General features: G+C 61.1%; 6 protein-coding genes across 6 annotated transcripts; all 6 read left to right on the top strand.

Annotated features, from left to right (window-relative positions):
- Window positions 1-1,546: 1,546 nt before the first annotated feature.
- On the top strand, window positions 1,547-5,656 carry LMJF_28_1640 (conserved hypothetical protein; the record flags this gene model as incomplete). The annotated part of the gene is made up of 1 exon (XM_001684395.1): window positions 1,547-5,656. One exon carries the CDS (start codon window positions 1,547-1,549, stop codon window positions 5,654-5,656), a length of 4,110 nt encoding a protein of 1,369 aa, XP_001684447.1.
- A 5,154-nt stretch (window positions 5,657-10,810) lies between these two features.
- Window positions 10,811-12,688, top strand: LMJF_28_1630 (conserved hypothetical protein; the record flags this gene model as incomplete). The annotated part of the gene is made up of 1 exon (XM_001684394.1): window positions 10,811-12,688. One exon carries the CDS (start codon window positions 10,811-10,813, stop codon window positions 12,686-12,688), a length of 1,878 nt encoding a protein of 625 aa, XP_001684446.1.
- Window positions 12,689-14,845: 2,157 nt separating this feature from the next.
- Window positions 14,846-17,392, top strand: LMJF_28_1620 (conserved hypothetical protein; the record flags this gene model as incomplete). The annotated part of the gene is made up of 1 exon (XM_001684393.1): window positions 14,846-17,392. One exon carries the CDS (start codon window positions 14,846-14,848, stop codon window positions 17,390-17,392), a length of 2,547 nt encoding a protein of 848 aa, XP_001684445.1.
- A 581-nt stretch (window positions 17,393-17,973) lies between these two features.
- LMJF_28_1610 (conserved hypothetical protein) lies at window positions 17,974-19,062 on the top strand (the record flags this gene model as incomplete). Its single annotated transcript, XM_001684392.1, has 1 exon — window positions 17,974-19,062. The coding sequence occupies one exon, from the start codon at window positions 17,974-17,976 to the stop codon at window positions 19,060-19,062; it is 1,089 nt and encodes a 362-aa protein (XP_001684444.1).
- Window positions 19,063-20,721: 1,659 nt separating this feature from the next.
- On the top strand, window positions 20,722-24,105 carry LMJF_28_1600 (helicase-like protein; the record flags this gene model as incomplete). The annotated part of the gene is made up of 1 exon (XM_001684391.1): window positions 20,722-24,105. The coding sequence occupies one exon, from the start codon at window positions 20,722-20,724 to the stop codon at window positions 24,103-24,105; it is 3,384 nt and encodes a 1,127-aa protein (XP_001684443.1).
- A 629-nt stretch (window positions 24,106-24,734) lies between these two features.
- LMJF_28_1590 (conserved hypothetical protein) lies at window positions 24,735-26,015 on the top strand (the record flags this gene model as incomplete). The annotated part of the gene is made up of 1 exon (XM_001684390.1): window positions 24,735-26,015. One exon carries the CDS (start codon window positions 24,735-24,737, stop codon window positions 26,013-26,015), a length of 1,281 nt encoding a protein of 426 aa, XP_001684442.1.
- Between the last annotated feature and the right edge of the window lie 476 nt (window positions 26,016-26,491).

Genomic DNA, 26,491 nt, shown 5'->3' with positions numbered 1-26,491 from the left:
GCATGTGTGATTTTCGTGTAGGTGGTGGGATGCATGCTTGCCCCTTCATCTCTGCCTCTCCGACTACCTGCGCGCCATCTGTGGTCTCTGGTTGACCTTTCTTCTCTCTTGTGTCGAGCGGCACCGTCACCTCCGTCTCTCTGCCCCGTCTCGCACGTTTCTCGATGACGCCTCTCCGTCGTGTTGTTTCTTTCTTTCCGTCCGTGTCGCCTCCTCTCGTGACCTCTCTCTCTCTCTCTCTCTCGTTCTCCGTCACACAAAATGGCGCGTGCTTGCACATGACCTGGACGTCGGACACCGCCTCGGAAGAGTACATGCGCACCGGAAAGGGCCCGAAAAGCAACCATAAGCGATCACACAACGAGCAGACGGAAAAAGAAAGGATGCCCTGTCACACCTGCGCAGTGACGGTGAACATGCGCAACTGCATAGACACTTCGGGGCTGTGTAGAAGAACGCACAAGCTGCTGTCTTCCCCCCCCTCCCCCGAGATGCATGTGGACACTTGGGTTGCGCGTGCGCTGCGACGCCTATCGCGCGCGGGGTCTCATAAGTGAGCGGCATCGTCTCCTCGTTCCTCTCCCCGTTGCAGGCGCTATGCGAAGCGAACTCGCAAAAGCATCGTACGGCGGCCGAGGGGGGGGAGAGGGACGGGCATGCATTGCCACCGGTTATCAATCCTTCTCCTTCCCATGTCTAGCGTTGCCTCCATGTCCGCCTCTCCCATGTTTTCTTCACGGCTTCTCCTTCGCCATGCTCCCTCGTCGTTGTATGCTTCTCACTGCTGCACCCCCTCCCCCGCTTCTCTCTCATGCACGCTGCACCGCATAACCCTGAATGGGTCGCATCTGCATTCTTCTGTGCCCCACACGCATGCACATACGTGCACATGCACATATATATATATATATACGTGTGTGCGCCTATATCTACGCATGTACTTCTCCCCCCCCCCCAACGGACGAGGCCACTTCAGTTGCCTTCTTGTAACATTAGCCACCCGTCGGTCTGCACCACGACATCTCTCTCGCTTTCCTCTCCCTCTTGTTGTCTCTTTGGGCAGGCTTCACACACCACTCCTCTGTCTCTTGCTTCTGCTTCTATCTTTCCCATCGGAGACGCCTCGCTGCGCATCTCTTGTCTGGCCCCCCCCCCCCTCCTCCATCCCCGACGTGTGTTGGTGCCCTCTATAAGAGGGAGAGGGAGAGGGAGAGAGACAAAACCGCAGCAGGCAAACAACATCAAATACCAGAAAAGTGCGCGACACGGCGCTGCTGCTGGACTGGGACATACAGCTACGTGGCATCCCCTCTTTCCTTCTCCATAGGAGCGAAAGAGCGGTGGAGGAGGCGGAGTTCGGTGCTCGCCAGTCCACCGGTCACCCACACACCCCGCCCGTCTACTCAACAGTCGAGCGAGGCAACATTTTGGCGCAAGAGGGGTTGTCACGAGGCCAGCAACGCGCCAAAAAACGAAAGGGAAGGCCTTGAGGCCGTTCTCGGAGGAGGGAGGGTGCAGTGCCAGAGTACGCGCGAACGAAACGAGAATGGGAGGGGCACCGAGTAGGGAGACGCTGGTGCGACACATCGTGCGTGACCCTCGCGTCCGGGGAAGCACCGCACCAATCTTCGGTCACTCTGCGTCTCCTGGCGCTAACAATGCCGGCAAGCCGCCGACTGACGTGCCGACGGTGACGTCGCATCAGCCGGAGATTATTCTGATCCCCCTCATCCCCGATTACTTCCCCAGCTCCGCCTCGCCGCTCTTCCAGCAGCTGCTACACGTGCGGCGAGAAGCGAACGTAGCTTATTACTACCGGGATGCCCGAAGCATGGCGACGGAGCACACAGTGTTGCGAGACCAGATCGGGTCCGACAAGGATATTTACAACTGGTACATGAGCCTCAGCGAGCAGCGTCTGCTAGAGACGGATAATGAGCTGATCGTTCTGAGCCGCGCAGGGCGAGTAGTGTCACCAGTGCCATGTGCCGTTGCCTTTGTGTACGAGGCAAGCGCCACCGCAGCCGTCGCTGCTTCTGTGGCTGCCGCGGGTGGTGCTGTGACGTCCACCACCGACACACCATCTCTTGGTAGCAGCATTCGCAGAGGTAAGAAGAAGAACGGCGGAAACGGCAGGCTGCATCGGCATGGTAAGGTCAGCGGTGCTGGTGCGTCGAACGGATACATGACGATCGAGAACACGGCGCGGTTGCCACACTGCAACCTGCGCGTGCGCATCTTCGGCTTTGTCGGCGATACGCGTTTTTGCCCACCATCGATGCACCACAGCCAGGCCGCCAGGCTGCCCATGTGCCTCACGATTTTTTTGTCGAAGAGCGCGGGTGGCAACTACCGCGCGCAGGTGACTCTTCTCGCGGCGCACACATACATAACACAGATGCAGGCCATCGGTATCCTGCGACCCCTCGACGAGGCGTCGCTTGTGGGCGGCGGAGTGGTGCAGCGTGTGGCAGCGCGGGCGGGCGTCAAAGCGAACGCGGCGGGGCGCCTCCCTGCTGCTACCGGCGCTGGCAGTGCTGCAGCTGCCTACCGCGACCCGTACGTTGACCCATACGGTGCCGATCTTCCAGCCGCGGCCGATCCGTACGCGATCGCAGGCGATGACGACAGTAGTGACGTTGAGGGGAAGCACCACTTGCCACTGCATATGACCAGTTTAGTCCCACAAGATGGGTTGAAGACGCATCTTGAAGGTCTGGGCACCATGATCACCTCCGCCGCCGCCGACGTCGCCAAGGAGACAGTGCTGCGCCGCCCCATCGAAATCGTCGTGCACCGCGCCGATGTGCCGGCTCTGTGCTACCTGCGTGAGATCCGCGCGCGCATGGACCAGAGCTCCGCGTGCGCAACCCCCGCGGTCAGCGAGAAGAAAAGTAAAGCGCCCACGCTGTTGTCTTGTGCAAAGCCGATCGCAACGGCAGCGACGATGACGTCGTCGTCTCGCGGCGCCAGCAACGAGGGGGGCTGCGGTGGCGACATATGCGCGGCACCCGCGAACAGCAACGCGAGCTTACGGAAGTCCTGCTCCCCGAACGAGTCGCGGGCGGCGAAGACGACGGATGCCAGCTCTAGCATCAGCGCCGTTGCGACGCACCCCGGAGGTGACGCTGCTGAAGTTGGCTCTGAGTCGCTGAGGTACCAAATCCGGACGGTGATTCGCGCGGATGAGCTGCGCGGCTCCGTGGCGGCGGATTCGATTGGCCGCGTCCTGTTGTGGGCATCTCGCTTCTACACTGGACACTTCGAGCAGCTTGTGGGTGGCGAGGCAGCGAAGCTGCGGCAGGAGCTCGCGCAGCGAAACCTGACAGAGAGCTCGCTTGATGGCACGCTCTTGCTGACTGACGAGGAGCCGCGGCCCCCGAGGGTGACCCCGAAGGCCGGCGACGTCTGGATCCCGTCAAACGAGGCCTATGTCGAGGCGCACGACACCGAACACGAAGGAGACGGGTGGGTCAAGGTGGCAGCCGGAACGGTGCTGCGGTACGTCACATCTGCGTCCTCGGATTCCTTGAACCCGGCTCCAGACGCCTTCTGGCGCGTCTCGCCCAACGAGTTTGCCGAGGACATTCTCTTGACACTCTGCCGGCAAGCGTGTCAGGCATCGCGGCGGGCACCACCAACGGACTCGCATTGGCTGCTGAACGGCAAGACCGGCGTGCCGGAGGGGCTCGGCATGGGCCTCCTAATCTGGCGCGAGCTGTGTGCGGGGCAGGTGGTCTTTTACGGCACCACACCTGAGTTTCTCAAGAAGTGGATCCAGTCAGGGGCAGATGTGGAGCAGGCGTACCGCAACTACGTCAAGCGATCGCACTCAAGCAAGGAGGCGACCTCCGCGGCAGAGACGGAGTTTGGTGGCGCGACAGCCGCGAGGGACGACGACGCCGTAGCGGGAGCTCAGTCGCTGTCGATGACTGTTGCCGCCACCACTGCCGCCTCCAGTGGGTTACACAGCTCCTATGAGGGCAACTTCCTATCGAACCCGTCTGACGCGTCCGATGGGCCTGACAAGAGTGGCCGCAGTGATGGCAGACGCGACAAGGGGTCCGACCCATCCTCGATGGAGTTATACAGCGCACACACCGGTTTTGTATCGACTTCGGTGCAGGCGAAAGCGATCTTGTCGCCAACGTTGCCCACGGAGAGTGGCAGTCACGTAGACGACGGTGCGAAGCCAAAGCGGGTCCGCACCGACGACCAGCCACGCACACCCTCGGCGTCCACGCCGGCTGTCGCGGTCAGCCGTCTCGCGCAGCCACACAACGTTTCTGGCACCCCTAGCAACGATGCTCGAGAGGGGAGGGTTGCGCCTGCCCAGCAGCGCTTGCAGGTCGACCTGCCGGTCGCGTCCAGCACCTCCATAGCCGTGTGGACGCATTCATCTAGCACTGTAGGAACGCCCAACTCGCACACGGGAGCGAGCCTCGCGTCGGCAAGCATGGGCAGTCGCACCAGCTCTGCCAGCCTCTCTTACCGCCAGCCGTCGCAGCGCAGGTCTCCGGCTGCTGCCGCCACGACGTGCTGGATTGGTGTCCCCGAGTCGGCCCCGGCCGACAACGCCGATGTGCCCACAGTAAACGTGGTTGTGAGGCAGCGCCGCAGCGTGCGCGCGACGCCAAGTTGTTCTGCTACCGTCGGCACCACGCCTCTCCGAGCCGCTCAAATGAGCGATAGCTCCCACCACTTCTACACATCGCGCGGCGTACCAAGCACGCCATCCGTCAGTACACAGCCGAGCGTCGTCGGTACGGCTTCTGGGGCGTCTGCTGAATACAGCGCGCAGGCGACGGGCTCTGCGGCGATTCAACCGTGTGGGTCGACACCGGTGCGCATCCCGGGCAGGTGGGGCTCCAGCGAGGATGGCTCTCACCGGCAGGGTTGGCACTCGTCGGCGTCTGCCGAGCAAGGCCAATACCTGCGTGCCGCAGGGGAGCTGCTCTCCCACTCTTGCACGTCGAACAACGCGACGGGGCTCGTCGACGCGCGGCGACCGCCGCCGCAGCGCTCCGCTACTATGGCCATTAGGCCTGGCTACGGTACCGGCAACATTGCCAGCACTCCGCGGCTGGCCGCAACGCCAGCCAAGTGGAGCACGTCCAGCGCGGCACAGCCGTCTTCTATGCGTGGTGCCTCCATTACCTTTGCAAGCGGCTCTGCGTCATTGGCGCACGTCCGTCACGCCTCCCTGCTGCACTCCATCCGGTACACCGAGCCGTTCCAGCCGGCGTCGTCGGCTCGCTCATCGTCGACGTTGACAGCGGAGCTGCTCTGGTCGAGTTTCTGCTCGAACCCCTCGCTGATATATCGAAAGGGGTCGCTGTGTCCGCCGCAGTCGGATACGGTCGGGGGCGACGTTGGCAGTATGCACGCGTTACAGCACACTCCGGTGCTGCAGTCTAGTGCCGATCCAGTGCGCAGGGGCTGTGGCGCGGTCTCTCCTGCGGGCATGCCGGCTGTGGTGACAGCACTGATGGCCGGCACGCCGCGTCCTGGCGGCGAGGCGATGACAGTGCCGTCCTCGGGCCACAGCAGCGCCGCGCACACGCCTCGGCAAGGCGATCTGGTGAACAGCGCGAAGAGCTCCGTCGGCTCCGGCAAGTACCGCTGGGACTGGCGTGGCGTCTCTTGGCCGGCATAGCGACAATGGTGACGCATTGAAGTAAAGGAGCGGGACAGCAGGACAGAGGCAGTCAAGGAAATCATCAGGGAAGGAGAGGAGGTGGGGCTCGGTGAGTGTAAGGGACTCAGATTCACGCCCTCCTTTACCGTGATGCCAGAAATGCTACGACGGTGGCTTGAACCCAGCGCTCCGCTCCTTCTCGCTTCCTTCTCTGTGCCTCACATGGCACGAGGGCAGCCGAGACAACAATGCTTCTGATTCTCTGTACGCGCTGCTTCACACCTTGGTGATGTGTTGGTGATTTCTCGTGTGTCTCTCCGTTGCCGTGGACATGGGAGCGTCACGAGGGACGGAGGAATCGAGATGCTGAGCGTCTTGATGAACGTGCGATGTGCCATCCCCCTCTTTTCGCACACTTTCTTGTCTACGTTTTGCGTGTTTTCTGTACTCCCTTGGCCGATCGTCTCCTTCTGTACCCTTTCTCTCAAAGTTGTTTTGTTTCTTCGTGCTGTGTTGGGTGCTGCTTCGGAAAGGCGACGCTCGCCGCTGCTGCTGCCACTATTGGTGTGGTGGTGTTTCATTTTCCCGCGTGCTTTGTTTGTAACCTGTGGCTGCTCTTTCTCTCTCGCAGATAGTGACAACTCGTCTTTGCCGTCCCGTCTACGTCGGTGCACGACTGTGCGTGCCGTTGTTTTCTATCGCATCTGCCTGTTCACTTCATGTTCTCATCCCCTCTTTTCTCTCTGTCTGTGTGTGTGTGCCCGTGCCTTATTCGCCCCGCTGAAGCCGTCCTGGCGACTTTCTTGTATGAGTGCTCCCTCTCTTCGGGTGTTTTCCGCCTCTCCTCCCCGACCTCTGCCGGACCTGCTTTCACTCATGCACCTTCTCCACCGCTCCTCTCACTGTTCCGTCGCGGCCGTGCTCAATCCCCTTCACCATTCCCACGCCGGCGCAACGATGACAGGGGGGGGGGAAGGGAGGGGAGGCGGCGGACTTCTGTTCTGCGGCCGCAACGTGGGTAAAGGGATGTGAAGGAAAAGTGGTGTCACACCTGCCCATGAGGGCACCGTAACGCGTTGCCGTAGTGTCAGCTTCATGGCCGACGTCTTCCACCCAGCCTGTCGAGCCCTCGCTTACCTCACGTCTTCGAGAGGTGTGCAATGTCGCGAGAGAGAGGGAGAGGGGCCGATAAGTGGCTGTACTTGATGCATTACGCAAAGCAGCGACGAAGACGAGAACACAAAAAGTTGAGAGCATACAGCAGGGAAGTGAGGCGCACCTTCCATTCACCAAGCGGCGCTCATCAATCAACTCTGATCACCACCGTCCATCCCTCATCCCTTGCTCTCGTGACTGTGACTCGTGCTGTTTTGTGTGCGTACACGTGCCCTGCGGCTGCCGCTGCCGTTGTCGGTCTGTTCGCTTTCTTTTATACTTACTATCTTCTCTCTCCTTCCCTTCCCCCCTAGCCCTCTGGGTTTTGACTGCGGGGCTGCAGGGGTGCATGCCGGTGCACGGGCGCGTGCGCGTGTGCACTCAAGTGCGCTTTGGATGAGTGTCTTTGTACTTTTCTCGTGCGTGACAATGTGGCCTCATGTGTGTGTGTGCATGCTTGTGTTGAAGTGAGTGTGCGTGTCGTCCTCGTGGCGGACGGCGCGGAGGCGGCAGGAAGCAGGATGCGCTACATCCTTGTGGCTCTTTACAGCCCGGCAATGCCAGTGGTAGCGCGGATGTTGTGTGTGTGTGTGTGTGTCGACATTATCAGTTTTTTTTTGTTGTGTTTGTTGTTCGATTCTGTTTCTCTCGGTGTTTTCGTCCCCCTCTCTAACGCTACGAGGGATGCGTGCGTTTGCATTGCTCTCTTCTTTTCTGTTCTTGTTTCGATGTCTTTACGGATGCAACGGCTCGCCCTTCCATCACACACACACACACCCACCTTCTCTCTCCCTCTGTTTTTTGTTTGCCTTTCTGTGTTTCCATATTCTCCGCTCTCTCCTCCTTCACTTGTACACGTGCGCGCTCGATGTTATAACAGCGCTTCTTCGTTTGCCTTGTTGGCATCGTCGTGGTCTTCGATGCTCCGCTGGCCTTTTGGGATGCCAAGCACGGCACTCTCCCTCTCTCTCTCTCTCACACACACACACACACACAGTATATATATATATACATATATGTGCATACATATATTGTGTGCATGTGTGTGTGACTTGATTTTTACACTTGGGTAACGTGTGCGCGCGTGTATGTTTGCCGGCAGCACGGAGAGAGAAGAGGAGATAGAGGGAGGTGACATCGGATCGTCTTTGCCTCTCTTGTCTGTCGGTCAGCTGCTGCTTTTCCCTTCTCCTCCCTACTGCTACTGCTGCTGCACATTCGCTTCTGCGAGCACAAACAGCCAAGAAAAACATCAGTCTCGAGTGTCGAGCGGCGACGGCGTGCAGCGGTCAGTGACGTATATCTGTACGCGCGTCTTCCCCTCATCAAGCTGCTCCCCTGTTTTCTCACACCCTACCCCCCCCCCCCCCCCCACTTTCTCCATGCCTGGCGAGCATTTTTTTCTCGCTTGACCTATTCATTTCGTCGTTCCGTCTCTGGCTCGCTTTGCCCTGCACGGCAGCTGACCTGCTCGGTCTCTACCACTACCGCCACCACCCGCTCTCTCCTGCAGCATGGCAAACACTCACGCATGCATACCTATCTACAGACCTGTCAAGGGAGAGCAAACGAGGGCAGCAGCGTAGGCCATGTCTCCTCTTTTTCTTGCCATGGCCGTCGTAGCGAGCTTCTTTACCTCTCTACACGCTTTCTTTCGTCCCACCCCTTCCCCTCTATTTCTCACCTCGCACGTGCGCTCGTCGATCGATGTCTCCTGTCACACTTTTCTGATAGGCCGCGCAGCTTTAATGCGATATCGACTACCTTTTTCTTTCTTCTCTACTCCCTCCAAGTTCCTATTTCTGTGTGCGTGTTCGTCGTTTCCTGTACCACTTCTGAATGGCGCTTGCATCTCCATGACGGCTGCGTGGACGCTCTCGGTCGGCATCCTCTTCCATTTTCTCACACCCCTCATCATGCAATACCGTCTCTCTCTATCTCCCTCTCTCGTCCGAGTATACGTAGTTTGTTTGTTGGCTTGCCTTTCGTAAATCTCTTGACGGGTTCACGCGTTCCTCATTCTTCCTTTCTCTGTCGCTTGCTTTGACTTCTGACGTGCCTGCGAACGCATGTGCATCTGCGCCGCATACTTACTCTCACGCATGAGCCCCTTCTCTTCTCCGGGCCCTGTGGCAACTCGCACCGCTTTCAAAGCGCGCGCGCACACACACACACACACACACACACACGAAAACGAAAAAGGGGACGCCATACACCAACGCATGGATCCCTCCTACACACGTATGCGCACAAGCACGGACAACCAGAAACAGAAGGAAAAGGGAAACTTCAGCAACAGTCGCTAAGTGGGGCCTTACTCGGGGATCGACGCTCGGCTGCCTCCCTCCAGGGAAGGCAGTGAGTGGGTGGTGTGTGTGTGTGTGTGTGTGGCTGGGGGGGGGTGTCAGCGTCCCTCGTGCGCGGTGCTCACAGCGCTGCGCCCCTTTTTTTTGCTATCACAGGCACGCGCCTTGACGCTTTCATGTCCTTCCCAGCTCCCCCCACAACTCTTTTACAGTTTCCACCCGTCTGCGTTGTTGTGCCGACGCATGCGTGCGCTGGTATGTATATATATATGTATATGTGTATACGTGTATATATATATATATATATATGCATAAGTGTATATATGAATATGTGTGCGTGTGCGTTTTGGCGTTTGTCTGACGCCGCTTGTTGGCACCACGGCTTATCCTGGCTCACTCTCTCTCCCCTCCCGTCTCCCCTCGCTTTCGTATTCATCTATGGTGGACCGCTAATAGGCACTCATATTTCATTCGTGTCCTCCGTCCGTGCACCACGTTGCACTCAAGGGGTGTGGGTGGGGTGAGGGACGGGTGCATTGTCTTATCCGAACTCCGCGGCGTTCATCGTCACTGTCGCACAGGAACACCGACAATACGCGTGCACCCAAGCTAACGCATTAGCAGCCCAGCGGGAAAAGCAAAACGAAGAAGAAGCTGACATGTCGTCCAGTGACAGCCTCGCCCAAGCGCGTGCACCGGCGGGCGCGACGGCGGCGGATGAGGCAGCAGCTATCACCGCCAGCTACACAAGAGGGCATTGCACCACTTACTACGTTGACTGCGCGAAGCTGCCAAGCAGTGGGACGACTAGCAGGAGTGCAGCACCTTGCAGCCCTGCTGCTAACAGAGCAGACCTGCGCGGTGCCCGAACAGGTTCTATTCTAAGTCTTGGGGACTTCGCCGTGCTTCCGCATTCCGAGTACGCCGGCCGCAGAGGCAAGACCCTCAACAAGCCGCTGTTCCTCCATCAACTCAAGTCTTGAGCGGCACAGCAAGCTCTTTGCTGACGGGACAGCGATGGCTGACTAACTGAAGGAGTGAGAGAAAGAGGTGCCTTCGCCCTTACAGTGCCGTGAGCGAGCGAGTGGGCGTGGGAGGGGGAGATTTTCATTGCTGTGCGTGCGTGCCTGGCTACTTTTTGACCGTTCTCTTCCTCTTTTTTCTTGTGTGTGCGCCTCTCTCTGGCCCTCCTCCCTCCTCCCTTCTCGACCTCGCGCAACGGCATGCAGACCTCATCCTCACTTCACAGAAATGGGTGAAACCAATAGACTGCGCAGGGGCTGTCTTGCGCTGCAGCAACAGGCATCGTGTGCACTTGCCCCACACTCCCTCTGCCCCCCCCCCCCCGCAGCGTGACTGAGGTTAATCTTGTCTGCGGCCTCTGCGACACGGTCACAGGCGCATTCCCGCACGAGCCCCTCCCGCCCACGACCCGCCATCCCCTCCCCTCTTCGCTCTGTTCCACCGATCATGCGTGCTTCACCGCTTCCCATTCGCTATCTCCCTCTTTCTTTCACCACCACGACGCTTATGCACCACCACACGTTAGAGGTTGCACCGTGTGTTCTCGCTGGTGCACAGGCACGTACCCAAGTCGATTTCTTTTCCTGCTCACAGTGACGGCAGCAAAGCTGCGCGACGTGAAGAGTGGCGCACACCGCAACAACGGAGAGGCGTGTTTCCACGGCACCCCTGCAGCCCCCCAATCCATATGCACATTTCCAATACCACGTTTCTGGAAATGACCTCTTCAGCTTCGTCAGCCATGGTCGAGATCACGGTGCAGGACCCCGCGACGCATCATGAGCGCCCGTTTCTCTGCGCCCTGGGCCCACTCCGCACGCACATGCGCTACTTTGAGCCTCTTATCCAACGCCAAATAAACGAGGCCAAGGTGTCGCCGCCGCCCGAATCGTCCTCCTCGCTTGCAGTGGCCTTCACCCTCCGTGCACGGTGCGAGCACGCCACGTTTCAGTGGCTGATAAACTGGATTAGCGGTAAAGCACCGCAAATCACAAACAGCAATGTTGTAAGCATCTGCCTCTCCTCGAGTTTCCTGCAGATGCAGGAGCTGTCGGACAACGCGCTCATGTACCTTAGCGCGCACTTGAAGGAGATTGTGTCGTCCAGCTTCGACTTGACGAACCTGCCAACACACCTGGTTCTGCGGTTGAGCCACATGGTGCGTGATGTTGACCTGGCTGCCGCACTGCTCCGCCTGCACGAGGAGCGGAGCGCGAACCACCCGAACCGCGCTTTTGTCGCGTCGCTGCTGCAACACTATGTGTGCCACAAAGTGGGTGTGGCTGATGGTGCCGACGTGTCTTCGCAAACCGACGCGGCGGCGAAAGCCAGCAGCGACATCAACGGAGGTGCATGGCCCCCAGCTGGGTTGCCAGCGACGCACAGTGGCCAACTGACTCTTCCTCTCACCTGTGGCTTGCGCTGGTGCCGCCTGTGTGCAACCTTGTTTGATGAAGGCGAACTTGACCGACTCGGCCGCACCTCTCAGCTCTCTGGCCCCGAGTGTCCAGCGCAATCGGGACCGACAAGCCACACCGGTGACAAAGCCCATCACGCATCGATCGCGGGTCGAAGGTGGTGTGTTGGTCCACGTGGTGAGGTCTTCACCACCCACGCTGCAGCACGGCACGCAACGCCGGTCATTCTCGAGGCGCCACCAGCACTCAAGGGTAGTGAAGTCTCTGCATCGACGTTGGCGGCAGAGGCCGCGTCACCGTTCACAGCAGAGTTGGAGCGGTGGGCGTGGCGCATCATCGGTGCGATCCGGTACGTGGGCTGTCGCCGTTGTTTCCACCTAGTGAGCCTCCTCGACGTATCAAAGCATCGGTGCTCGGAGCTGCCGAAGAAGTTTTCGTTTCCGGACAACGTGGCTGAGGACGTCAAATACCTATTCCTCTGGTTCGACTACTGCGCAGAGCACAACGTGTACGAACGCGAGGGCGGTCTAACGCCCATGCGATACAGCGGGCCGGCTCACGTACTCGCCGAGGAGGTCGTGGAGGTGCCTACCTTTAACTCAACGCCAGAGCCTGTCTCACGAGGCGCAGCTGCAACCACGGCCAGCGCGGCGGAGAGCCGAAACGGCGTGAGGGCAACAGGGCTTGAAGGCACCGGAGCCCTGGCTGTGGGCAGTTCCGGCGGCAGCTCCTCTACCGCTCTCGCGTCGCCACACTCGAGCGACATTTGCCTCTGGGCCACCATGCCGTTCTACGTGAAGGAGGCCATGAGCGAGAACGTCGTTGACATCGACATTCTCAACTACGTGGAGCGGCAGCACCGCTTCGGGAGCGAGGCGCAGCAGCACAGGGCTTCTGCGGCGCAGAACTACTCCGCGATGCGTCTGTCTATCTCGCCCGTTGTTGCGGGGACCGCAAGAGGACACGCTGGCGGTCCGCTGGCCTCGTCGTCGTCCTCGCCGCGTCCGCTGTCGAGTATCGGTGGCCCAAGTAGCGGTGGAACTGCGAGCCGTTTCAGGGCCAACAACAGCGTCGGGGCTCGTGGCAGTCGATCACGCGCCGACACACACACATCGCCATACGGCTCGCTGTCGTCGACGCACCGCTGATGGACGTCGCTTCTGCGCTGTTTGCCGTGGCTTACAGTTTTCTTAGCCTTTTCGCCTTTTCTGTCGGGGGTGCGGGGGCTTGGCATGGTGACCTTATTGCGGTGCCCCCCCCCTCCACTCTGGGCCTTGCGGATCTCCCTCCTCCCCCTTCTCTGCAAAGCGGCGAGTCACACGGCACCGTGGAAACGGCGTATGCTTCCGTTGTCTGAGCATCTGCGTGCGTGCGGGCGGGCGTGCGATTCTCAGCGCACCCCATGTGATGTGCAGCGAAGGTCGTCGTGTGTCTGTGTGTGTGGGTGGGTAGGTGGGAGGCCACGCGCGATTGGATGCGCGCATCGTGCGGAGGTCCCCAAACGGGCGATTCTGTGTTGGCTGAATCGTCGCCGGGTGGCAGGCTTCGCCCTTTTGGCCGTTGTCGTCTTCCCACAGAAGGGCATGGCCGGTGTTGTCGACGTATGGCGGGCATGACCACTCGCCTCCGACGCAGACCAGCGTACCCTGACTCATCCAGAGATCGATATGGAGGCTGCGGACCGCGCCATCGACTCTCTTTCTGTGTCTCGCCCGACGACTACTTCATCACTTACTTGTACGGCGGTTGGTTCGCCATGAGGAGAGGCCCACTGGGGGCGACAACGTGAGCATCAGCGAGAGAGAAACAAAGTCGACGAAGACGACCACAGCAACCAACGACGCCCCTTTCGTGCGCTGAGGCGCACTCCTTTTATGCGTGCTGCTCGCGTGTTCTTCTAAGGGGAGGTGGAGGCTTTGCAGTGCTACCGCCAGATGCGTTACGCTTCCTGTCTTCGACTGCTGTGCCTTCAGGTCCGTGCTTGCCATCGTCCCGTGGATAGAGAATAAGGATGCGGCTTGAGCAAGCGCAGCTATTGACCCTTGCCTCTCCCCGTTCTTTCACCATGTTCTCTGCTCTCTTGTTGTCTCCTCCTGCAGCTGCTGGCTCTCTTACCCCCCCCCCTCCCCCCAACTACTTTCTTTCTCTCCTCGCTCGGCGTTTCCTGGCGCTGCCCTTGCCCCGCTGCACGTTTGCCTCTGCCTGCCTTCCTACTGCTCATTCCTCGTGTTGCAGTGCATGTTTTTGAATACATGTCGTGCTCTGGCGCATCGGCTCTGCTCTGGACATCTGTATTGCACTCAGCAACGTGCGTGGCCGGTGCACCTTGAACCCGCAAAAACGAACAAGGCCGCTATGTATCTACACCCGCACGAGGGAGCGCGCCGACAGACACCCACGCACACAACATTGTGGACACAAAGTCCCCAGACGCGACCACAGAGAGAGAGAGAGACTGAGGGTGGCGACTAAGTATGCACTTCCTGCGTACCCGCGGACAGCACAGCGGCATCTTCGCACCCGCTCCCGCTACTCGTTGGTATCTGCACAGTGGCGATGCTGCACTGAGCCCAATCGACACTGGAGTACACTGCGCACATGCACCATGTGACGCTCCAGTCGTCAATACCGCACTGACCACTTGCGGCACCGCAGCCACCGCTTCAGGCGTTGAATGGTGGCGGGAGTGGCCCAGTAGCGAGAGGCTGGAGAGGATCGATACGCTAATGTACCTGCTGGGCCGCTATCCGCGCACGCCAGCCGGGGCTGCCTCATCGGCCTCTGTGACAGCGGCCAGCGCCACTACCTCTTCCCCCACGTCATCCTTGCGGCCAGCACCGGGGACGCCGGGGTTATCGTCATTATCCCCAGTTCCGAAGCAGCGGCTGACTAAAGGACAGAAGCTGAGCGCCCTCAACATGCACGCTGTTTCGGCACGAGCAGTGCTCGCCACTGCGCCGGCAGCACCGTCTTCTTCGTCGCTTCAACAACAGCACTCTATGAAGCCTGATGGAGCAGGCCATCAGGACGGGTCTGCCGCCGCCGCGCCACCGTCTGCTGCGGCTTCCGTCCAAGCACGTTGCTTCCTGGGCACGTCGCCAGCGGGCACACCAGCCACCGGCGCTGCGCCCTTCACGCAGCTCGCTGTTGTAGAGGAGCGTGCGCGGCGGTGGCTGCAGCGGGATCGCAATGCCCAGCGTCAACTGCAACGAGTACTGACCGCCGACGACGAGGCGTGGCAGGCGCTTCTTCAGCACCCGCCTGCCCTCTACGCGGACGAGGCAGTGGTCGCCAGTCGGTTCGGCATGGGCGGCTTCGTCACTCCACACATGCAGGGCTTTAACGGGCTGTTCCGGCAGCAGTGGCAGGACTTCCACGTGACGGAGATGGCGGTAGAGGACGGCTCATCACCGAAGACGTGTGAGGAAGCGGCACTGGTGGTCGCGGACAAGGACGGTGCCCACCAAGCGGTGAAGCACTTGGGGAGCTGTGGCGGCCGCCCATTATCTCGCGATTTTAAGTTCAGCACACCACCGCTGTTGTCGCTGCTCATCAAACAAGAGGGGGATGCGGGCGTGCCGGGTAGATGCAAAGACCGGAGGACCGCGGGCTGCCGTCGCGAGGAGGCGCCCGATGCAGCCGCGCAGGCCAGTTCCGAGGAGACGTCATTCTTTCAGGTCGACGTGCGTGCGCGAGTCCAGCAGCTGCAGGAAGAGGCTGTCGCGGCGAAGGACCGGCAGGCGGCCGTCGAGGCGCTTCGACGTGAAGAGAGGCGCCATTGGCCACGGCTGCCGCCTGCGGGTGCACATGGATTCACTGCCGGCGAAGCTGATGCGGACGTTATGCCAAGCAGCGGCGCGTCGCACGACTCTTCGTCGTGTGGGCGCACGAGTGCATTGTGCGACGACGGCGCCAGCACCGATGCAGCGCCGTACGCGTGTGAGTCAGAGCGGCCGCGGTGCGTCTCCGGCGGATGCGTGAAAAGCGAAAGGGATGTGCTCGACCGCAGCACGGACGGAGGGCGATGCCATTACCTGCAGTGCACCCTTCACAAGCAGCACATGGCCCACGGCAATGCACTGGCTCACATCGCCCAGATCCTGCGCATCCACCCACGCAGCATCAGTGTTGCCGGCATCAAGGACTACATTGGTGACACAGTGCAGCGGGTGCGACTCGAAAACGTTTCGCCTGCGGCCGCCCTCGAGGCGAACCGGCATTTCCGGCGCAAAGGCCTGCATATGAAGCTGTCTGACTTCTCCTACGAGACGCGGCCGCTGATGCCAGGCGACCTGTTCGGCAACCACTTCCGCATTGTGCTACGCGACGTGTCAGTGCCACGCGCTGTATTGGCGGATGCCATCGCGGCCTTTGGCGAGAACGGCTTCCCCAACTACTACGGCTGTCAGCGGTTTTCGTGGTTTGGTGGAAAGCAGGACGCGGCGTTTGCCCTGCTGCGCCACAACTGGCTGGCCTTTGCTTTCCTCTTTCTGAACTACACGGACAAGGACCGCTCGTTGCGGGAGCTGCTGCAGCGACCAAAAAAGTACCCGCACCCGACCCAGGACGAGTACCGCCGCCGCGTCGTGCGCCGCCTGCGCCAGATCGCGGTCGAGCCGACTGACCTCGATGCTGCGCCGTTCCTGTCGTGCCCGCCGCTGAGCGCTGTCCTCACGCACACCGACGGTCAGCCGTTCAACAAGGTCGAGGAGCTGATCTGCGCACAGTTGCGCGACGCCTACTTTGATTTGCATGTGCAGAGCCGCAGGCTGACGGCGCAGCGGCTGTCGAGCTTTCTCTGGAACCAAGCGCTGACCCTCCGCCTGCACCACGTGGGTGGTGCCCGAGTGCTGGACGGCGACATGGTGGCCCCTGCCGCCATTCGGCAGCTGTCCACCAGTGTCGAGGATCGCCGAGACTGGTTTCACACCTTTGGTGACCGCGTTACCGCAGAGAACCGGCATCGCTACACTATCGAGGACGTTGTGCACCCGGGCTTCTCCTTCGACGGCATTGCGCTACCGCAGAACATCGTAGGCGCCTACTACCAGCAAATATGCGACAAGTATGGCCTTGACTGGATGGCGCAGCACTCCAGAAGTGGCCTGAAGGACTTTCGCGAGCCGCCACGACCGATCGTTCGCAAACCGCTGGAGCTGTCGTACGAGTACGACGAATCCGCGTGCGTGCTAACGCTGCGCTTCACGCTGGAGCGAGGCTGCTACGCGAACGTTGCGCTCTCCGAGCTGATGAAGTCGGCGCGGTGCCTCGGCGCAGAGACGGTGACAGTGCTGCCACTGCCAGAGGCTCTGTGGAACGGCTTGGGCGAGGTGGACCCTGGCTATGTTACAACGCTGCAGGATATCTACGAGGGCTATGAGGACGGCGTCGGCTTCGTGAACGACGAGGCGCGGGTGGAAGTCGCCAACGGGTCAGAGACGAAGGTATGGGACCACCAAGGGCCGCTGTTCATTCCGGAGGCGCAGGACCCCTTCCGCAAGGCGCACCGCTGGGGTAGTCAGCACCTCCTGCGCAACTCCGAGCGCCGCGAGCGGGAGGCGGAGGACATGAAGCGGCTCTTGTTCGAGAGTTCACTCGCCACGCAGCTGAAGGAGGGCGAGGTGGACACCTATGCCGGCCACACTGTACCGCTGCCTCCCAACGCATCGGCGAAGCGGGTCTACGCGAAGGTGATGCAGCGCAAGCGGCGCTACACTGGGTCGCCGCGGATGGTGCCGCGCATGCGACGGTCGACAACACCCACGTCGCACCGCACCGGGAGCTCGGGGCCGACCAATTCGCTGCCGTCTTTCCAGTCGCTCAACAAGAACTCGTGGAACTTCACCTGGTAGCCCAGCGTGCGGCGGACAAGTACAGAAGTGACAGACAGGACCGCAATCATGCGCCCGGTTTAGCGTCCAAGTCGCGCATGCTCAACCTCGCCGTTCTTCGCCGCTTGCCTGCAGCATCCACTTCCGATTTTTTCTTGTCGCGACGTCGATCATTCTATTGCGTCCTTCTCTTTTCTCTCACAGACCCGTTCACGGAGGTATGTACTGGTGAAGCGCGTGTGGACTCCGTCCACAACGGTAGCGAATCAAGACGACCAACGAGCAACGCCTTCATCGGCTTTTGCTTCCCGTGGTTGCCCTCTCTCTCGCTTTCCCCACATCCCCATGCACGTATGGGTATGTATGTGTGTGTGTGCAGAGAGTGCTGCAATATGGGCGTGCTCCCGAGACAGCTAGACTGCACAGTGGCCCCGTTGTTGCTTTGGCGGAGCGGTGTATTAGTCTGCCACTGCTACTGCTCTCTCTCTCTCTCACTCATTTTCTCTGATTGCTTGGCCCACTCTCTCTCTTCCATCACCCCCACCCCTCGCAACCCGTCTCCACTTCGATTGTCTGCACCACCGCTATATATATATATATATATGTGTGTGTGTGTGTGCAGAGAGTTCTGTCGAACTTCTTCGCTGCCACCGCTGTTCCTTTCCTTTTTCTTTATTCGCCGGGAGTGCGCGATGCAGGACATGTACGCCCCCAGGTATAATGGGAAGTCACCGCAGCAGTGGGAGCGTGGTAGCGCGGTGTCGCCCGCACCGATGAGCACGCCTGCACAGCCGTATCGCACGCCCAAGGATGACGCCCCGGAATACGACCCACTGCTGTGGAGCAACACAGACACCTCCTACATCGCTACACTGGCCACACACGCCATGAAGTACCAGCCTCCCTCGACGTCACAGCAAGGCGGGCCGCAGCAGCGAGGGACAGCGGCGTCTAAGCCGCCACTCAAGGTTTTTCTGTCCTCCTCGTGGAGGGCTACGCCGCAGGAGGGTGCCGCGACGCAGCACCCCAAGTTCCACTCTGTGTATCACCGCGGCCCCACCACGTGGCCTGGCCGCCTGCTCCGGTTTTTCGCACCACAGCTCTATGCGCGGTGGCAGGGTAACGTGAGCACGGCTGATGTGCGCCAGCTCTGTACCAAGGAGCTCATCAGCCTAATGCAGCTCGCCTTGTCTGCTGGTGAGGTGGATCAGTCAGCGATGCTGGCGCGGGAGCTGTCGCGCCGGAAGCTTGCTCTGCAGATGAAATTGTCCCCCCAGCAAGCCGTTGCACCCGGTGCCGAGGTGATGATACACGGAAGCCCGTCTCCGCCCAACCCTGACTCATTTCCGACGTGCCCTACACCGCATCCCCTGGCGAGTGCAAGTGGGAGCTTCAACGACGGCGGCGCTGGTCTGCCTACCGTGTACCTGAGTGGCACGCATGGCCCGTCGCTTGGCGCTGCCTCGTGGCAGCGTGATCAGAGTACCGCCGACTACGACTCGGACCGCTTCGCGAATCGAACTGGCCTCAGCAGCCTTAACATGCCGTCTGTCTGGGCGAGCGACCTGCCGCCTGAGCCCTTCGAGTATGCTTCTCCCCCGACTCTCGCAACCGCAGTTGGGGTGCGGCGAAGCTCCCTTCACGAGCTGGGCAGCAGCGGCTCCTGGACACAAAACACACAGTGGCGCTAGTGCTTTCCTCGTGCAGCGGGGCCTGCAGGTGCTCTCCGAAGAGTTGAGTAGGCAAAACAGATGCGTCAGCGGTGTCCGCTTCCTTCCCTCCGAGGGGAAGACACGGCCTGAAGGAAGGACACTTCTGCATGCGCGCACATAGGAGAAGTAACGTGGGTGTGCACACTCTCTTGTAAGTGTACACGGAGGCACACACGCGGAAACACGCACACACGCACACACACACACACACAGAGGGAGAGAGAGATGAGAAAGGCACGTGTCTGGAGGCGGCGCAGCAAGTTGCGTGCTGCTGCCCCTTGCACTTTTGTCTCCCTCAGTGCTCTCGCTCTTTACTTTCTCTCGTCTAGCACTGATCCCGTGCTGTGTTTCACTGCATAGACGCACCGAAAAGCACCACCTTCGCTCTCTCTTTCTCTTTCTCTCGTCGTCCTTGCGTCTTCGTGGGCGTGTGCAGGCGTGCCTGTTGGCCTGTCGCAATCAGCCTTCATCTCATTGTGCATGTGCCTCACTCTTGCATGCGTGGGCGCGTGTTGGTCGCGGCGACTGTATCCCGTCGTCTCTTGTGCCTTCAAGTGCGCCTTCTCCAAAGCCTCTCTTCTCCTCCTCCTACTCGTATGAATTCTTCTTCATCGGCTTCTTTTTCGTTCTGTGTGCCTCACGCTGTTCCCGCGCTCCTCTATTCGCCACCGCTGCCGCTGCCATCTTTTGACCATCCGGCGCGCGCGGCTCACCATTTCAGAGCCCGGACCACAGAGGGTGAAGCGCGCGTGCAGCGAGAGAGAGAGAAGAGGGGAAGGGAGCGTTGTGCCACGACGCCTGTTATGCGTCTCGTTTGCGTGTGTACGCTTCTCCCGTTGCCGTGAGCGTACTCGGTGCGGGGCTTTGCTCCATCTCCTCCGCGTATTTGCACAGACATAGATACGCTTGCCTGCACCCGCTCCACCGGGTCCGCCTCTATCCGTCTCTCCCCGCCGCACCGAGCGCAGAGCAGCGAAGCAGTGAGAAGGGGGTGAGGTGGTGGTGGTGGTGGTGGTGGTGGGGACGGCGGCGCGAGGACGAAAAGGGAGAGGGTATGGACGAGATCGGCCTCGTGACTACTAACTGTGGTGCTTGAGTTCATTGCAGACAGTCACATACACGCACGTACACACACCGATACGCGCTCGCGTACATATGTCAGATCTCCTCAAGGGCGTTCTCCTGCATCGAAAGTGCGACGATGAGCTGGAACATCAGCAGGCACGCCAGCATTCTTCCGGCGCTTCAATGCACAGTGCAGTGCCGCTTGCGACGGCAGTCGAAAAGTGTAGCGACATCGTCCAAGTCGCCGCAGACGATTCGCTGTCACCTGCGGTTGTGCTCGCTGCGGGAGCCTCCAGGAGCTCTGCCAGCACCATCAACACTAGGCAGAGCACGAGCGCTTTGACTTACTCAGAGGCTACGTCACTGAATCAGGCCCGCTTGGGCCACGTGACTCAAGCTGGCAGTAACGCGGTGCGCATCTGCTCTAGGAAGCACCACTATCGAACACAACTGCCAAGGCTGCAATCGACGGCGGCAGTGAGCATAAACGCCGAATTATCGCTCTCGAAGACAGTTGCGGCGGTCTCGGCAGATGCACAGCGGTCCAACCCACCGGTTACGCCGGCGCCGACCATGCCTGAGGGGACCAGCGCATCGCTCCTGGCAGCATCTCCCTTGGGCTCCTCTTCTGCTGCCGCCGCTGCCTCGCCGCCGCCGTCGTCGCCGCCTCTCGCAAATTCCGCGACGCTGGCGCTGCCGTTCACGCCGTACCCTGTGCAACAGGAGATGATCGGCACGATCGCCGCCGTTCTCCACTCCGCTAGCCCGCACGTCGTGCCGGTGGCTGCCGTGGAGGTGCCGACAGGGTGTGGTAAGACTATGGCGCTGCTATCCAGCGTTCTGCGGTACCAGCAGGAGCTGAAGCGCAAGAGCCCCAAAGAACTTGACGCATATCTGCGTCAGCGGCGGCCGCTGTGGCACCAACGACGGCCGTCAGGGGCGAAGCGAAAGGCGCCCCCGAAAGAACGTGGGTGTCAGCGAGGTCCACAGCAGCGCGGTGCTGCACGTCTGGCGCCAGTCGCGGGCGGCGGTATCGATACCGACGAGGGGGACACGGACGACGAGTGCGCGGACGGCTGGTCGGTCCCGCCATCGTTCTTCAGACATTTTCGGGTCAACTCACACCGGAAAATCCGCGCGGAGCTGGACGTGGCCGGGTCGCAAGAGCTGCGCCGTCGCTTCCTGCCGCCGCCCTGCACAGTTTACTACGTCACGCGCACGCACGCGCAGCTTCGGCAGGCGGTGCGTGAGTTGCGCCGGCTACATGGTGCGACAAGTTCTATTCGCATGAACATTCTCGGCAGCCGGGAGCGCTACTGCATCCATCCCAAGGTGATAGCGTCCAAGGCGAACCACACGTTGCCTGTACAGGGCAACAACCTGGGGGAGGTTTGTGACAAGCTCGTGTCGCTGGGACTCTGCGAGATGGTGGACAAGTACGACGAGCTCTCGTGTAGCGCCATCGCGGGTCCCGTCGGACATCAGCGTGGCCAGATATGGGACATGGAGGATCTCGTGCTGGAGGGGACCTCGCGCCACATGTGCCCCTACTACGCCGCTCGCGACCTGGTCTTCTATGCCGATGTCAACTTCTGCACCTACCCGTATCTGCTGGACCCGCTCATTCGCCACGAGACGAAGATGGAGGCAGCCCTGAAAAACAACGCCGTTGTCGTCTTCGACGAGGCGCACAATGTCGCGGCGGTGTGCCAGGACGCGCTTTCGCTGGAGTGTCCACGAGACGTGCTGGCGCTCATCCTGTCAGAGCTCCAGCCCCTTGTGTCGAACCAAGTGCCCCTCGCACGCCAGCCAGTGAGTGCGGCCTCTTCCACCGCGGGCGTGGCGCAAGGTGACTTTGCCACCATGCAGTATCCACGAGAGCTGCACCTCGGTGCCTTCACCTTGGTGGAGATCTTCTCCTTTCTGTGCGCCCTCTTTCAGTCCCTCAGCGTCTTCTTCGACGTCGCGATGGAGGCGGCGGGCGATCGCGGACGGCGAGGTGAAAAGCGCCACCGCGGCGATGAGAAGGGCGGGGGCGACGAACACAACGGCAGAGACTGCGGGGCCGCCTACATGCAGGGCACTCAGCTCGAGCACCACCTGCGGCGCGATATGGAGGCCCACGTCGCGGCATACCGGCAGCGCACGGCGGTGCAGCGGCATTTTGCAGCGCCGGCCCCGGTGCTTGCGTCGCTGGATCTCTTCCAGCGCGCCTACGGTGTCGTCATGGCTCTCGGCGTCACATTCAATCCATTTCTCTTCTCTGTTTTCGGCCTCTCGATGCTGAAGCGGTGGCTCCTGCTGCTCCGTTTTTTGCTTCAGAAGCCGCAGTCCTTCGCTGTTGCGCTGCGGCCGGCGCCGTCTTGGGATGGACCTGCCCCGAGCGGCAGCGACACTGAGCGGTCGTTCTTTGGCGCGTGCTCTGCTGCCGCAGTCGTTGCCGAAACGCGTCCGGCGACGGGTGGTGACAGTGGTGCGGTTTGTACCCATGCGGTCGTTGCGCAGTGGACGATCGGCCTGCAGTGCCTCGACGGCAGCCTTGCCTTCTCGCACCTCCTCAAGACGGTGCACCGTGTCGTGCTGGCCTCCGGCACGCTCTCCCCTTTCCCCCAGCTGGCTCGTGACTTGGGCGTGGAGGCCTCCCTGTGGCGCACGGTGGAGGGCCTGCACGTGGTGCCTCCAACTCAATACAGCTTGACTGCGCTAACCGCCCTGCCTGTGTCGTCGTCATCGACACATAATGGGACGACGACGCAGCCGTCGCTTCTGCCACTGCGTTGCACGTACGCCTCTCTCTCGAACCCAGTCTTCCTCAAGACGGTGGCGCGCGCCGTGGTTCAGCTGACGCAGACATTGCGCGAGAGCAGCGGCGGCGGGGTGCTGCTCTTTGTGCCTAACTACGCCGTTCTAACGGCATTGGCGAAGCTGACGCGCGAGGTACTGCTTGTGGCGCAGCGGGAGCAGCAGCATCAATCGCTGCACGTCGCAGCGCCGACTCAACTGTTTCTGGAGCCGCGCAAGGCCGAGGCGCTGACAGAGGTTCTCTGCCAGTTCCAGAATTGCACGCAGGCGCCTCGCTGCGGCACTGCGCTCTTGTTCTCCGTGTACCGCGGCAAGGCGAGCGAAGGACTCAACTTCACGGACGACATGGCGCGCCTGGTGCTCTGCCTCGGGCTGCCGCTGCAGCCGTTGAAGTCGTGGAAGGTCATCGCGCAGCGCGCCTACAGCGGCCCGGATTGGTATACAACGGACGCTGTGCGCGCTGTAAACCAAGCTCTGGGTCGTTGCCTGCGTCACGTGAAGGACTACGGCGCTGTAGTGCTGCTGGACGAGCGGTACGCGCAGCCAGAATACCAGGAACGGCTGTCGAAATGGTGCCGCGCAACACTGCAGACAGAGTCGTCGTTGCCGCAACTCTGCGCGGGGCTTCGGACGTCGTTCACGCAATGGCGTCGGGCGTTCGGTGCACTTGCCATGAGCCCCTCCCCGTTGCCGACTCCCTCAGCGGCAGCGGATCGTGCGGTGCACCGGGACGACATGGAAGGGGTGGCCCACCAGGATGCGGCGAGTTTAGCACGAATTCGTCTGGGCACAGAGCAGCTTCCTTTTACACGGGTGCTGCGTGCGCCATCAGCGGTGTGGCGGCCTCATCGCACTGTTGGCCCCGCATCGGACGCCACCGCCAGTGATTCGTCGCCTCAGAGGAGTGGTGCGGCTCGACTGGCTTGCACGGCTCCCGGCGCTGGCGCTTGTGCTCGGCAAAGTGCCACCGCCAGCGCTGGCCTGCTTCACTCGCCTCTCGCCTGCACCGCTGTGAAGTTGCTGTACGAAACCGCCGCCGCCACTGGCGATGTCTCGCGGCAGGCCTTGCAGGATGCCATTCAATCTCTGGCGAAGAACTTTTTTGACAGCAGCGGCAGTGGGGAGGAGGAGGAGGAGGAGGATGCTTTTGAATGAGGAGTGTGACCAGGACTTGGCCTGTCGCTCTCCAAGCACCTCCCCCCACCCCATCCCCAGCCCTCAACGAGGTCAGGAAGAGAAAGCATATGACCATCGGTGTCGTCTTCTGAGGTGTTGCCTCTGCTTCAACCTTGCTTCCTGATCCGCCAACCCCCCGCGTCCCTCTCCCCCTCCCGCCGTGCACTTTTTTTTTGCCAGATCAGCCGCGGAGGAACGCGCGCAAAGGAGCCGGGTGACCTGGATGCGGACCAAGACCGTTTGGCGTTGTGGCGTGCCGTCGAAACGCTCCATGGACGTGCCGCCAACCGTGTGCGCGGCCCCCGTGGGCAGCACACGGCAGGGGATCCCCTCTGCGCTGCATTGCTTTGGGCTGCCATTCTTTTTTCCGATTTTGTTTGTGCTCTACGCCTCCCCTCTTTTTTCTCTCCCTCTCTCTCCCTGTTCCGCCTTTTGCATGATTTTCTGCGGTGTTGGTGCGCGGGGTGTCTCTGCTTCCTGATGCGCGCGCGGACTCTTGGCCATTGGCTGTTATCAATTTGTTCTCTTCAAAGTCTAAAAGAGTGTCTGCCACGTCACTCGCTTGCCCTCGGGCAGACAAACCCACACAGTGAGTCTGAACTGTCCAGATGGAGTCACTACAGATGCGGTGGGTGGAGTGCCCTCTGCTGGACGCTGCTAATCTCGTTCTTCACTCGCCATCCAGCAGCGAAGACGATGACGATGATGACCCTATCGACCTTCTGAACCGGCGCGAGGGGCACTGCTCTGCAGTCGTGTACCCGGCAACACCCATCGACATGTCCGCGGCATCGTCGCGCGATTCGTGGGTGCTCGTGTGCGGTGGGTACTCCAATGGGAGCGTCTCTGCGACCCCGCTGGTGGCACGCACCTCCCTCCTGCCTGCACTTCAGTGGGTGCGACTGCCGCCGGTGGACGCGCTCGAGTGTGACGGTGCCACGCTGACCACGGTGGTGTCGGCGGTTGGCGTTGACGCGATGCCAGCCACAGCAACCGCTGCTTCAGCATCGTCCTGCGTCTGCGCTACTGCAGCCCCTGTCGCCTACCTGTTTGGCGGGCTTGGCGCTGACATGAATCGACGCAACACACTGTACACCGTCGCCTTGCACGTCGACGCAGACGCGACGCCTGTGATGGTGCAGGTGGACGAGGTGCACTGCACTGGCACCCCGCCCGAGGCACGTGTGCGGCACGGTGCTGGCGGACACGCTGGCCGCCTCTACATCTTTGGAGGCGAAACGGACACCCAGGAGCAGTCCAGCGACCTGTACGTGTGCGACGTGCAAGCGGGAGTCTGGCGAGTCCTCGCCTCACCGTCGTCGCTGCCGTCTCCGGCGCCGCGGCTGCTGTCGCTGAGTCTGCCGTTTGTCGCACCGACAACGTTTGTGCTCTACGGCGGCGCGCATTTCGTGAATGGTGACCTGCGCAGCTTTTCTGACGTGTGGAGGTTCGACCTCGCCACAGAGGCGTGGTCGGTGGTGGTGCCTCCACAACCGGATGATGGTACACCCGGGGAGGAGGAGTGGCGCGCTGATGTCCCGCAGCGCGTCTTGCCACGGTCGAACGGCCATGCCGGCGGTGTGTTCGCGCTGCGGCTCTCTGACAGCGCGACGTACGTGTGCGCTGCTTTTCTGGGTGGCAAGAACGTATCCGAGGGCGATGACGCCGTCAAGTTCGTCTGCTTCCACCTTCAGGCCAACACAATGGAGGCTCGCGTGCGCCATGCGACGCCGGCAGCGGTGAGTGGGAAGCTACCTCACTGGCGCTACACGCCGACTGTGGTGAACACAGAGAAAGGCCTGCTGCTGCTGGCTGGCCAGTGCCGTCATCCACAGACACCGTCCGCGTTTCTCCTCACCGTGTCTATCGGCAGCGCTGAAGGGGGGTGAGTGATCCCTCTTTTTCTCCCGAGTCAAGGCGAAAGCTCCCCCACCCCTAATAGCGCGGGGACCACCCCGGCGTGGTATGCGTCAGGGCCCCGTGCACCCCGCACTCTCTGTGGAGAAGCCGCGCCGCCGCCGTCCCCCCACCCCCTCCCCATCCCTGCCAATGCCGAGCCACCGCTCCTGGCGCCGACAGGGTCTAGCGCCTGCGACACGGGGAAGCCAGGGTGATGTATCGCGACGGACGCCGGCGGCCAGGTCTGGGCTGGCGCTGCGTGGGAGCCACCGGCAACAGTGAAGATGTTTGCACCACGGGTATGCTCGGCAGAGTGTCAGCGTGGCTCGAGCGTGTGTCACCCGGCACAACGGGAGCGGCTGTGAGGCTGCCTGCGGAGTGGGGGTGGGTGGGGATGGAGACAGGAGCCGTGCTCAGATGACCGAGTCGGCGCATCGTTGTAACGCGCGTCTACCGCTGCTTCGCA

This window comes from Leishmania major, chromosome 28, assembly GCF_000002725.2.
Source record: "Leishmania major strain Friedlin complete genome, chromosome 28".
NCBI lineage: Eukaryota > Euglenozoa > Kinetoplastea > Trypanosomatida > Trypanosomatidae > Leishmania > Leishmania major.
This window is presented reverse-complemented; position numbering and strand designations above follow the sequence as displayed.